Genomic DNA, 11,621 nt, shown 5'->3' with positions numbered 1-11,621 from the left:
GGGGCCGGGCCTGGGGAGGGCCTCAGCTGTCTGTCCCTCCTCCAGGAGAGGGGGCCTCCACACCCCGGCTGGCAGGGCCCCCCCAGTCTCTCCCTTCCAGGAGCGACTCCCTCTCTGCCTTCCCCCCACTGGAGCCCAAGAGTCAGTGGCGGCTGCAGGAACGTCTGACAGCACCAGCCATAGGTGCGCTGGGGCAGGGGAGTGGGTTTGAGGAGCCGCACCCGCACCAGGCCATAGGGTCACGGTCCTTCCACCTCCAGGTCTGGCCGCCGCCATCCCACCTTCCGCTAACACACCGGTGCTGTCGCTCTTCCAACTTTCTGCGGCTGGAGACGTCTTCCACCAGGGCCTCCACCTCCAGGCAGACCCCGGGCCTGACTCTCCTGCCCCCACGGCTTCCTGGACCCCCCAGGCCACTGCCTCCTGCAGCCGGTGGCTGAAGGCCCTGCTGGAGGTGGCCCCGGCTCCCCCCGTGTGGGCTGCACCCACCTTCTCCCACCGCCGCCTGCTGGGCTGCTTTGAGCCTCAGAAGGCAGAGGGCAAAGCGCCAGAAGGTCTCCGCACGGCCATGGCCAAAGGGCGTCTCCTGCAGCTGAGGGACCTGGGCTTGCTCCCCACGGAAGAGCGGGCCCCAGCCCCCGAGCCAGGCCCCGAGGACGAGCTCAGCGAGCGTTTGGAGGCAGCCTGGGAGGGCCAGGCGGCGGCCTGGTGGGAGAGGCGGCGGGGCAGCAGCCTGGGGCCCGGCAAACAGCCCAAGCGGCACAAGCGCCGGACTCAGCTGTCCAACACCTTCTCCTCGCTCAGCGGCCGCTTAGACCTCTCAGACGCCGCCAGCCCCCCTCCCAGCCCAGAGCGGACACTCCCTGCGGCCAGGCCTCAGCCTCCAGTGACCCCGCCCTCCCAGGAGTCCACCCAGGAGCTGTGGGCCCGGGCCGTCCCCTCGGAGCGGCAGCAGACCCTCCGGGACTACATGGCTGAGCTGCCGCTTCAGGGGGACGCCCCGGGGGGTGCCTCTGTGCCTTCCTCCCAGACCTCCAGTGTCCGGGCCACCCCCTCCCGGCAGCGGGCAGCCGTCCGCTCCGGCTCGCAGCCACACTGCAAGAAGCCCCGCATGGGCTTCTGAGGCCCGGGGAAGCTGCCCCCCACCTCCAGGGAGCCCTTTGTCCTGGATAAGCTGTGCCTTTTGTGGTTGAAACGGGAAACAAAGAGAACAGTCGCCAGGGTGCAGACCTTCCTGCTTTCCGAAGGCCTTCGTGACTGCGGGAGACATTCAGAAGCGATTTGAATCCACGTTGGAGGAAGAAGGACAGCAAGGTATAGTCATTTCTCCTGCAGCTCGTGCTCCCAGGGGCACGTTGAGAAGTCCTGGGAGCCCCGTCCTGAAGGTCCGTGTCGCCGGGAGCCCCTCCAGCTGACAGTGTTGTGCTGGAAAGCAGGGGCCCCAGGCGGCCAAGGGCTCCGCCACGCACGGGCCCCTGGGGACGTGGCGGGTGATGGTGAGGTGAGCTGCCCAGCCTGCCGGTGCTCGGCTGCTGGGTGTTGGCAGCTAGCTGCTGGTGGTTCGGTGTGTGTGTGTGAAGCGGTTTCTAGCACCATCTAACGTTTATAGAGGGAGGCACTTTGGACCCACGTTTAGGGTTGAATAAACTTGTCAGCTGAGCCTGGTTTTGAACGATCAAGTTTCTCAGGCCGGGCTGCGTCCCCTTACTTGGCTTTCGACATTCAGTGCGTCAGGTTCGCTTCCTTCGCAGCTCTGTGGCTCCGGTGAAGAGTCTTGCAGGGAACACACCCCCTGGGAATGACACAGGGCCCTGGGGCGGGACCTAGGTTTCTGATCACGCGTGAAGAGAGGAATGGTCCTTGTCTCGGGTACCTGATGAAGTGAATCACGTGTGACTCGCTGGACGTGAAATAATCCAATAACATAGGGACTTGCGTGGGTGCTAAAATGTTTACCGTGCTCAAGGGAGACATTCACAGTTACATGGTTTATACTGCAAATAACCGGGGGTTGTGTTAGGCTTTGAGAGCAGGGAGCACAGTGCCATCCATGTCCAGGGCCCTGCGCGCCCGCAGTAACTGCAACTCTTTGAAGGGAAGGGGAGCCCAGCCAAGGGAGTGACCTGCCCCTGCTGGGGGGTCAGGCCAGGGCCTGTCCCTGTTAGTCCAAGAGCAGAGGGGCTGCCTTTGTGGCTCAGTCCCAGTCTTCTCTGGCCCTGGGCTCCGGGCGCTTCTCAGGCTCCACCTCAGACTGGGCTTCACCCTTTTCCGGGCTGTTTCCTAAAGAGCCAGGAAATGGGTAAGTCGGTATCCTTGGGAAGTGTGGCCAGCCCTCACCCCTTCCCGCGTGCAGGCCTCAGGGCGGCCACGCGAGCTGGTGTTCAGCAAGAAGCCTGGCTGCCATCCAGTGTGGATTACAGCGGGAGTCGTCTGTGTTCAGCAGGCTCCCCGAGTTGGATACCCGGAGGCACAAAGCTGAACACAGAGCTACCGCCGGTGCGCTTGTGACCAGCAAGCACTAGCCAGCTTCCCCCAAAGTGCTTCTCCCTGGTCATGGGCACAGGCCCCAGCGCCAGGCCGGCGGGCACGTCGGGGTGTGGCTTTACCGGTCCCACCCAGCCAGGCACTGTGGGCGCCGTCCCCGCCTGCTGAAGCTCCCTTCCCGGCCAGCAGCATCTCACAGTCATTCATCCCGGCCCTGGGCCTTCATGTGGACGACCCACCCCCTCCGGCCAGCTGTCACCCTCATTTTGTCCCATATTCCCAGCTGCGGTATCACCGGTCCCCTCCTTCCCTCAGCAGCCTTGGTCTGGAAGGGCCAAGGATGGGGAAGGTCGGGGAGGGGGTCAGTCTGGCAGCTCCTTGGCCCCGGCCGGCGACTTAGGAACATGCTCTAGCGACCTCCGTGGTCTCTTGAGAGGTCGTGAGTGACCCGCTCTGAGAACACGGGATTCCTAGGGCAAAGGCCCAGGTGGCCACCCGCTCTGGGTTTGGGTGGTCCACAGTCCATTTCCCCCTGAGAAGCTTTTGGCCCCTGTAGCCTTGAAAGTTGGGTGACAGTACCTGGAGGGGAGGCCAGAAGCAGGTCCCCATGCCTGTCCTCACTGCACGGGGCTGGCGCGGCTTCCCTTTTGCAGGCTGGGGGCCAGGGTGGTTGCCCTGAAGGCTCGTCATCGTCCAGCTCCTGAATCAGTGGGCGAGGGGCCTTGGTGTCTCTCCTGCGGGTTGCCAAGTCCCTCTCTGCTGCTGCTTTGAATATGCCGGTAAAGGGCGTCTCTGTCTCGGCCTTCCTGGAGGTGTCCTTGGAGACTGCAAATATACTGGAAAGGGGGTCTGTGGATGCGTTTTCCAGCACTGGGAGTGAGGTGTAGTCTAGTTCAGGGTCACTGTCGTCACTCAGGCTCGAGATGGCTGTAATCTTTGGAAAGCACATCTTCTGTTAGAAGAAAAAATGTATTTGAACATTTCTGTTTTCACAGTAGTCTCTAAAATGCACGATGCTAATTTGGCTTTTTTAATCTATCACACTGTGGGCCCGAGGGAGCACAGCACTCGCTGCTTGAAAGTCGGGCCTCAGGATGGACACTCCTTGGCAGCCCTCTGTGAGCCCTGGAGGCCATGGTGAGCTCTGCAGCCAGGTCTCCACTCCCTCGGGTCCACGGCCCTCGCCCACTCTGTTCCTGCTGCACCAACACGCTCCTGGGTCCCTGAATTGTTCATCTGTGAGCCTTGGCTTCTGACGGGCTCCACCTTCACCTGGCCACCTAGTCGTGCTTTGGAGGTCAGGCCCCCACGGAACTGTGGTCCCCTGTCTGTGTCCCTCCTTCGATGACGAGCTCCTGCCCTGAGATTACACCTTAGGCTTCCCTCTCCTTGGGGCTCCCGGGGCTGGCCCACGCTGGCTCTCAGTACCGCCAGAGGGAGGAGGATCGGGTCACCTTGGGAGAGGTCCCCATAGGGCTTTCTATGCTCTCCTCCCTCCCTTCCCCTGCCCATGTGTTGCTGTGGTACAGACATTCACTAGATGAACATACGGATACATCAAAAGGATAGAAAAAATGTTCAGATAATTACATACAGAACATGATTATTAAAAATCAGTGATAAAAGATCTGTTCGAAAAAACCGAAGTGGGTAGTTGTGAAACCTCAGAGAGGGGAGCAGCAGTAAACAGTCGCATTTCCTTAGGTGAGGTGAGGAGGCTTCAAGCACAAAGGGCATGCAGCTTTCCGAGACACTTGGTCAGTGACAGGGCTGGAAGGGAAGGTGGGGCTGGGGGCATGTGTGAGAGGTCACCTTGTGCTGGTCTCCCGGAGATCCGCCTGCATCCACGTCTTCCAAGTCAGGCAGGTCCTGGAAGAGAAAACGATCCCCGTCAGCAGGAGGGCACGCTCCCAACGCCCAGTCCACGGGACAGATGCGGCCGCACAGCCAACCAAGCCTGCGCTACGTGCTCGGAGTGTGGAGGGGCCCGCGGAGTGACCCAGACCACTCAGGCCACGTGCACGCTCGAAACACACGCACGAGGCAACACCAGGTACCTGGATCTGATCAGTGAAAGAGATTTGCAAGGTGTGACATGTTTCAGAAATTTCCACCTCTTTCTCCACTTCACTTTGGTGTTACTCGCCCCGTTCATCTTGGGGAGACGTACCTCCTACACACAGATTTGTCTTAGGACTCTGTGGCATAAAACGAGTCTATTTTGGACCTCCCCCAGACTAGGGGGGGGTTTTCTGTTTTGTGTTGTGTATCGGGGTATCTCCATCTATAGCACCCCGTCCAGCGTGTGAAGCAGGCGCGGGCTGTGGTTAGCTGTGTGGGCTCTGGAGCCACGCTGCCTGGCTGTGAAGCCTCGGGCAAGTTGCTTAACCTCTGTGTTTCTCAATTTCCTCATCTGTAAAATGGGGATGACAATGGTACCTATGTCTTAGAGTTATTGGAAGGGTTAAATCAATCGATAACAAGATGCGTTTAAAATAGTGCCGGACAAAGAGGAAGGTCAGTACCAGCTTAGTGTTGGGGTCCTGTATACGGTCAGTTATCAAATGTTAGGGAAGAATTGCCCACTTTTGTTTTTGTCATATGTATATGCAGGCCCAGAAAACCAGAAACCCACTCTGAATATTGGCTGTACTCAGTTGAACACTTATTGAGCCACGTGAAATTGTGAGGTTGGGAATGAAACACCCGTGTAGGAGTTTATAGAAGAAGCGGGCGAGGGCAGGCGAAGCTGCACACAGGCTTGAACAGAAGGAGCTCACTCGTGGGCAGAGAGGCGGGCCGTCCTCCGGGCGAGCAGGGTGTGAGGCTACAGGTGGGGGGCGCCGGCCCCCACCCCTCGCCCCACCAAAGCACCGTTCCCGGGGGTCATGGCAAAGTGTGTACGTCCCCAGAGACCCATTCCTGTGGGCACAGCATGTCAGACTGTTATCAGAGCGGAAGGGCTTCAGGGAGGAGGGCCGTGCTCCGGGCCATGATCAGTCCCAAGGTCAGGCGGCCCCTCACTGAACAAGCCCCAGGGGGCGGGCCGCTGGACAGTCAGGCCAGGAAGACAGGCAGCTGTCCACAGAGGGAGAGGCTCACCAGACGGAGCTGCGCTCAGTGTAGCTTCCTCGGGGAAAACACGGCAAGAGTTTTGTAGATGTAGTTCAAGGGGACTCAGCCTGGGCCATCACTTCTCAGTCTTGAAGGGGCACAGGCACAGATGCCCCTGGGGGAGGGCTTATTAACTGCAGGTCCTGAGCAGTGGGTCTGGGGTGGGGCCCGGGGTTCCGCCTTCTGAGCAGCCCTCAGGGGAGACCATGCCTGCTGGCCCAAGGGCCACACTCTGGGCAGCGAGGATTTGGCAGTTTTGTGCCTGATCTGACACCGGCTGTACCGCAGATACTTCTCTGCAGATGCACCAATTACGCACATCGATGAAGAGCTTCTCCTTCGTCTCCAGTCTGATGGCTTCCAAATCTTCAGCTCCACAGAGCTCTGTACCTGATGCACTTTCAGTGGCCACCGTCTGGGGAGCTGATTCTGAGGAACAACAAAGAGTTATATTAATCTTGGAGTTAGTTTCATACACGGTGGACAGACGGGTAAACCTGAGGTTAAGGCGATTCCAAGAGGAAGGACAAAGCCCTTGGGTCCGAAAGCCTCCAGCCCCTGTGACAGGAGCTGCGAGAATCCCAGGTTAGGACAAGATTATGTCTGAAAGGAAAGGGAGACAGCCGCCCCCCTTCTGGAGCCTGGAGATGGAAGCACCAGCCAGGAATCTGTGAAGAATACGCAGGAACCTTGGAAAAGGCATGATTGATGGGCCAGGAGATGAAGAAAGAAAGGCCGTGGTGCCAAAGGCCAAGTTTCACAGCCCCTCCTGCTGCACGAGCGTCAGGGAGACCTGTGAAGTCACTGCAGGGTTGCCTGTGGAACGTGGAGTCCAGACAGGGCTTGTCTTCCTCCCCCAGGGCCCTCCTATCCTGCCCTCTGCTTCCTCTCCAGTCTCCGTGATTAAAGATGAATGGCCCCGCTCTGCTCACAACACGCTGGTCTGCTGTCCGCCCTGAGGACTGGCCGTGCCCAGTTTGACTCGAGAGCCACATTGGGGCACCCGTTTAGAATGAAACAAGGGGGACTTACCTGGTGGCGCATTGGTTAAGAATCCACCTGCCAGTGCAGGGGACACGGGTTCAGTCCCTGGTCCGGGAAGATCCCACGTGTCGCAGAGCAGCTAAGCCCATGCACCACAACTACTGACCCTGCTCTCTAGAGCCCGTGAGCCTCAGCTACTGAACCCGCGTGCCACAACTACTGAAGCCCGTGCGCCTAGAGCCCGTGCTTCATGACAAGAGAAGCCACCGCAATGAGAAGCCCGCGCACTGCAACGAAGAGTAGCCCCCGCTCGCCACAACTGGAGAAAACCCACGCACAGCAACGAAGACCCAAAGCAGCCGAAAATAAATAAATAAAATAAAATAGGCAAAGTAGATAAACAGACGTTAAAAAAAAGAATGATATAAGGAAGTGGGCAGGGGCTGCTGTGGACGATCCCAGACCCACGTCCCAGGCCCGGTTTGCCGTGGTCTCTCCCACTTGGCTGTGCCCGTGGCTTCGCAGCTTCTAATTACGACAGTAGTCTGCTTCCCCTCCAACCAGCCCTTCCCCCAGACCCCTGTGTCCTGCTCGTGGCGCCGTGGCGTCCAGCTTCCCAGCCAGCAGAAGCTTCTAGTCCAGGCAGCTGCCAAGACCCTTTGTTTCCTAAAACCTACCTGCCTAGGCTTTGTGTGCCGGGAAAAGGCGAGGCAGGGAAGAGACTAGTTGTTGGGTGTGTTCCTCACGTTGCCTCATGCGATCCACGGCAGAGACCGTTCCCACTTCGCAGGGGCTAGAACGGGCTCCGAGAGGTTTTGTGGCTTGCCTGAGGTGTCCCAGCCGGTTAAGGGGCTGGACTTGGGTTTGACCTCAGGGTGTCTGTCTAGAAAATTCGCTGCCTTGCCTGTTCACAGAGTGTTTTAGTGAAATGCGTGAGTCATCCTCTGTGCCGTTTTGGTGACCACTGGAAGGAAGCTAAGGCTCCCCTAGACAGAGTGTCATCAGATAGAGATGGGAAACGTGTGTCTCCGTGACGGTATGCGCTCACATCACGTTTCCCCTGGTCCTGTTTAGACTCAACATTGGGATGGGGAGCTATTCAAGCCTCCGAGCCCTGACTCGGTCCCCAGGCAGCCTTCCCTGGTTCCCGACTCCATGATGAGAGAGGATGAGCCCAGGGAACATAGCAAAGCTGCTCGTACTGTTTATCTCCTAATTTCCTGCATCCTTCACGAGGCCTCGTGACTTGTAAGGGAAGACTGTGCGCCATGCAAGAAAGCTAAATGGAAAAGTGATTTTTTAAAAACAGGTGGCTTTTATATTTAGATTTGCTTTTCTTGGGGTTGAGTAACTTGCGTGGAAGAGAGACCTCCTTGTTCTGACAGCCCAGCTCCCCTCTTGGGACTCAGGACGCCCAGAGGGTTTAGCTCAGTAGGGAGGGGACTATGGGGGAGGGGTGGGCAGCAAAGGCCGTTGGGGCTTAAAAGCAGGGAGGATGGCAGTGAATCGAGGTGGAGACCAGCTTGGTCTGTGCGGGCAGATCTGGCTTCAGTTCTGCCCCACTATCACTCGCTCTGTGATGTGGAGCAGGTTACTTCACCTCTCTGAGCCCCATTTGCCAACTCAGTAACATGGGTTACTCGTGAGAGCACCTGATCGTGGGATTTTGGGGGAGGCTAAGCTGGAAGTCACGGCCTTGGCTGACACGTTAGATAAACATCTGGCTGCGCCTCCCTCTTCCGACCTGCCGCAGGTTGCCAGCTCCTCGTTAAATGTGCCCTTCGTTCAGGAAGGCAATTGACGGTTTCACTCATAGAAAACTCTGCTTCTAGGCTAGGTGCGGTTTCAAGGCAAAAAACTTACCGGAGGGGGAGTGAGGATGCAGGCAAAACCCTGTATCTGGGTCTCAGAATACACGTGCCAACACCTACATCAGTAGTTCAGAGGATGCTCTTTTCCCCGTGTGTTTAATACATGATTAGTGCCCCTTTTAAATAACTAACAAAACCTATAACATCGCCATCTGTGGGAAGCTTGAGGGAAAACGTGACCCTTGTCTAGTAGAAATTCTCTCCCAGAAACCAAGGAGTGCCCAGGTCTTGGAGGGTCTACAATCCCATCCAGCACCAGAAGCCACAGGAAGCAGGGCTTCAGTGCCTCCCAAGGGAAATTAAATCAAGACAAGTCACGCTTCTCACAGATGCCTTCCAGCCGCAGTCTCATGGCAAAGTCAGAAGAGGAGCGGAGCTGCAGCCACCAGACAAGTGTGAGGAGGGCGTCAGAGGGATGGGCGGGGCATGTCCCCTCCCCGGGAGCCTGTTCTCCCCGCGGCGGTGGCTGTTTAGATCCCACGCACTTTCCTGCTCCTTCCCTGCTCTCCGCCCACTGCTCCTGCCTCACCTGCTGGAACCCCTGGGGACTTCATGAGCTCCAGCATCCCTGATGGGGGCCAGGGCCATGGATGTCAGTACAGTCACAGGTCACCTCACTCCCTACACCACCCCTCCTTCCGAAGGTGCGTTTCTATTTCCCACAGACGTCTTGTCAAAGACTGTAGGCTACAAGATACATTTTTCAGATGTTACTGAACAAAAGCGGGGTGGGTAGTAAATCCCAGTGAATAATGGAGCACTGATTGGGGGTATGGAGTGGCCAGTAAGGTTTTGAAAAGAATAATTAAAATAGAGCTCAGTTGAGTTCATCTTTGAGGACAGTCTGCCCTGCCATTATCTTCAGCTGGAAGGATAATTCACCCATCTCTGGTGCCCTGAGCTGTGGCCTTTGCCCCCTCGGCAGTCTAGAGACTAGGCTTACTTCGAGGTCTCTCCCAGACAGTGGGGGCCAGACCAGCTGACCTCCCCAGATGCACCTCAAATCCTGCTCAGGCTGGGAACAGAAGGTTCGGGTCCCCCAGGGCTGCACAGACACAGCAGTAATGGGCAGTGTCCAGGGCCGAGTCCTGGGTTTATCTGTTAGTCAGCAGGACCCCAGGAACTTGGCGAGAACCTGCCAGTGGGCTTCCGTTCTAGATCACCGTCATCCACTGTGGTAGCTTTGGCCATGTGCCGGCAGTGTGGCTAGTACTCCTGAGGGGCTGGATTTTTAAATTTTATTTAATTGTATCTACTTTTAATTCATTTCAATTGAAAAAATGAAGCAGGCCAAAACAACTTGCTTCTTTTCATAGAGCTGCATTTCACCTTAACCATTCAAAAGTGAGCATGTGAATTGAGATGTGCTATAAGTGGCATAGACAGGCTGGATTTTGAAGACTTAGTGTCAAAAGAGGGAAAGTATCTCATGAATAATTTTATGATGATATAAATTATTATATTTTAGATGTACTGGGTTAGATAAAATACACTGTTAGCGTCTCACCCATTTCTTTGCATCTTGTTGAAGCTGATACTAGAAATGCAGTCCGGGCTGCCCTTGTGGTTCTAGATAACTCGCAGACTCAGCAGTCAGAAGTGGAAACCCGAGGCCCGCAGATGGGTGCTGGCCCATCTACACCCCTGTTGTTCTCAACCACCTACCTTCCCAGGCAGCTCCGGGGCTCGGTGGCGGGGCCTTGGCAGGGAGCGCCATTCCTGGCTCCCCGTCAGCATCCACAGGCAGCTCCTCCGGGAGACTCGACTCTACTGACTTTCCTGGGAATAGCTCGTCCTTGGCCTCGAAGCTCTCCTTGACAAACAGCTCCGTCTTCTGCCACCTTTCTCTGTCCTCTTCAGGTGCTTCCTCCCCTTCCACAGTGGCACCCAAGTCCCTGGCACTGTCTGGCGCGAGCATCTCCCCTGAGCAGAAGTCCACAGTGAGCTGGGCACGTCCTGGGAGGACAAGGGGGACCTGCAGTGAACTGCCGGGATGGTCATCAGAGTGCTGTTTAGGTGCTAAATACACGGGCTGAAAGTCCACCAGGGGGATGCCTAGCGCATGCACTGCCGGCACAGGACATAGCCACTAGAAAACTGTGCAGGGGCTCTTAGGAGACGCAGGCTGAGGTATTTGGGGTTAAGGGCCACGATGTCTGCCTTTGCTTTCAAATAGGTCAGCAGAACAGGAAAGACTGTGTGTGTGTGTGTGTGTGCCTGTGTGTGCCAAATATTAACAACCATCCGATCTAAACAGACAATTCAGCTGTTCATTTTAACTATTCTTTAAGCTTTTCTAAAAACTTGAAAAATATCAAAACTAAAAGTTGGGAAAAGGGAAATAAAACCATGCTACAGGGGAACATCTATTTTATGGGACTGTACTATTATGCTGATTCAAAAGAGTAGGCAAAAAGCAATATAGCTATGCCAGGGGCTTCCCTGGTGGCACGGTGGTTAAGAATCCGCCTGCCAATGCAGGGGACGTGGGTTCGAGCCCTGGTCCAGGAAGATCCCACATGCCGCAGAGCAACAAAGCCCATGCGCCACAGCTACTGAGCCTGTGCTCTAGAGCCTGTGAGCCACAACTACTGAGCCCATGCACCACAACTATTGAGCCCGCGCACCTAGAGCCCGTGCTCCGCAACAAGAGGAGCCACCGCAGTGAGAAGTCAGTGCACTGCAAAGAAGAGTAGCCCCTGCTCACCCACAGCTAGAGAAAGCCTGCGTGCAGCAACGAAGACCCAATGTGGCCAAAAATAAATACGTTAAATAAATAAATTTATATATATATTTATATAACGTATTTATATAAATAAATACGTTAAATAAATAAATTTACGTTAAATAAAAAATTATATATTTATATATAAAAAAGAAAGCAATAGAGCTATGCCATTTTTTTCTATTAAAAAAATACATATGTTTTACATGCGTGGGGAAAAGCCAGGAAATACCCACACTGAATACTGAGTGGTTCTTGCTATGATACTGTTATTACTCTTGCCTTTCTATGTTTTCTATGTGTAGCATATTCACATTTTGTAATTAGGTGAAAAACACTAAATGTCATTTAAAAGCACACATAGAGACTCTGGCTCTTCTACTGGGTGTAAGAGGAGGAAGGGGGTTCCTACTTAATAAGGTGCCCTGAGCACCCTCCTTCCA

The 11,621-nt window shown here is 55.7% G+C and overlaps 2 protein-coding genes across 7 annotated transcripts in view; one reads left to right on the top strand and one right to left on the bottom strand.

Annotated features, from left to right (window-relative positions):
• Positions 1-1,659, top strand: part of TAF1C (TATA-box binding protein associated factor, RNA polymerase I subunit C) — an 8,810-nt gene extending 7,151 nt beyond the window's left edge. For all 6 annotated transcript variants that reach the window (XM_024735769.1, XM_024735765.1, XM_024735766.1 and 3 more), the window contains 2 exons: positions 46-183; positions 261-1,659. In XM_024735769.1, coding sequence (XP_024591537.1) covers positions 46-183; positions 261-1,123 — 1,001 coding nt within the window. In that variant the 3' untranslated portion in view covers positions 1,124-1,659. The remainder of the gene's footprint in view (positions 1-45; positions 184-260) is intronic.
• Positions 1,660-2,893: 1,234 nt separating this feature from the next.
• DNAAF1 (dynein axonemal assembly factor 1) overlaps positions 2,894-11,621 on the bottom strand; it is a 23,516-nt gene continuing 14,788 nt past the window's right edge. The window contains exons 8-11 of the mRNA XM_024735763.1: positions 10,119-10,409; positions 5,918-6,027; positions 4,297-4,353; positions 2,894-3,436 (exon numbers count right to left, since the gene is read on the bottom strand). Coding sequence (XP_024591531.1) covers positions 2,894-3,436; positions 4,297-4,353; positions 5,918-6,027; positions 10,119-10,409 — 1,001 coding nt within the window. The remainder of the gene's footprint in view (positions 3,437-4,296; positions 4,354-5,917; positions 6,028-10,118; positions 10,410-11,621) is intronic.

This window comes from Neophocaena asiaeorientalis, unplaced genomic scaffold (genome assembly GCF_003031525.2).
Source record: "Neophocaena asiaeorientalis asiaeorientalis breed wild unplaced genomic scaffold, Neophocaena_asiaeorientalis_V1.1 scaffold40, whole genome shotgun sequence".
In the NCBI taxonomy this organism is placed as follows: Eukaryota; Metazoa; Chordata; class Mammalia; order Artiodactyla; family Phocoenidae; genus Neophocaena; species Neophocaena asiaeorientalis.
The sequence above is the reverse complement of the archived record's forward strand: the minus strand, read 5'-3'. Positions and strand labels throughout refer to the sequence as shown.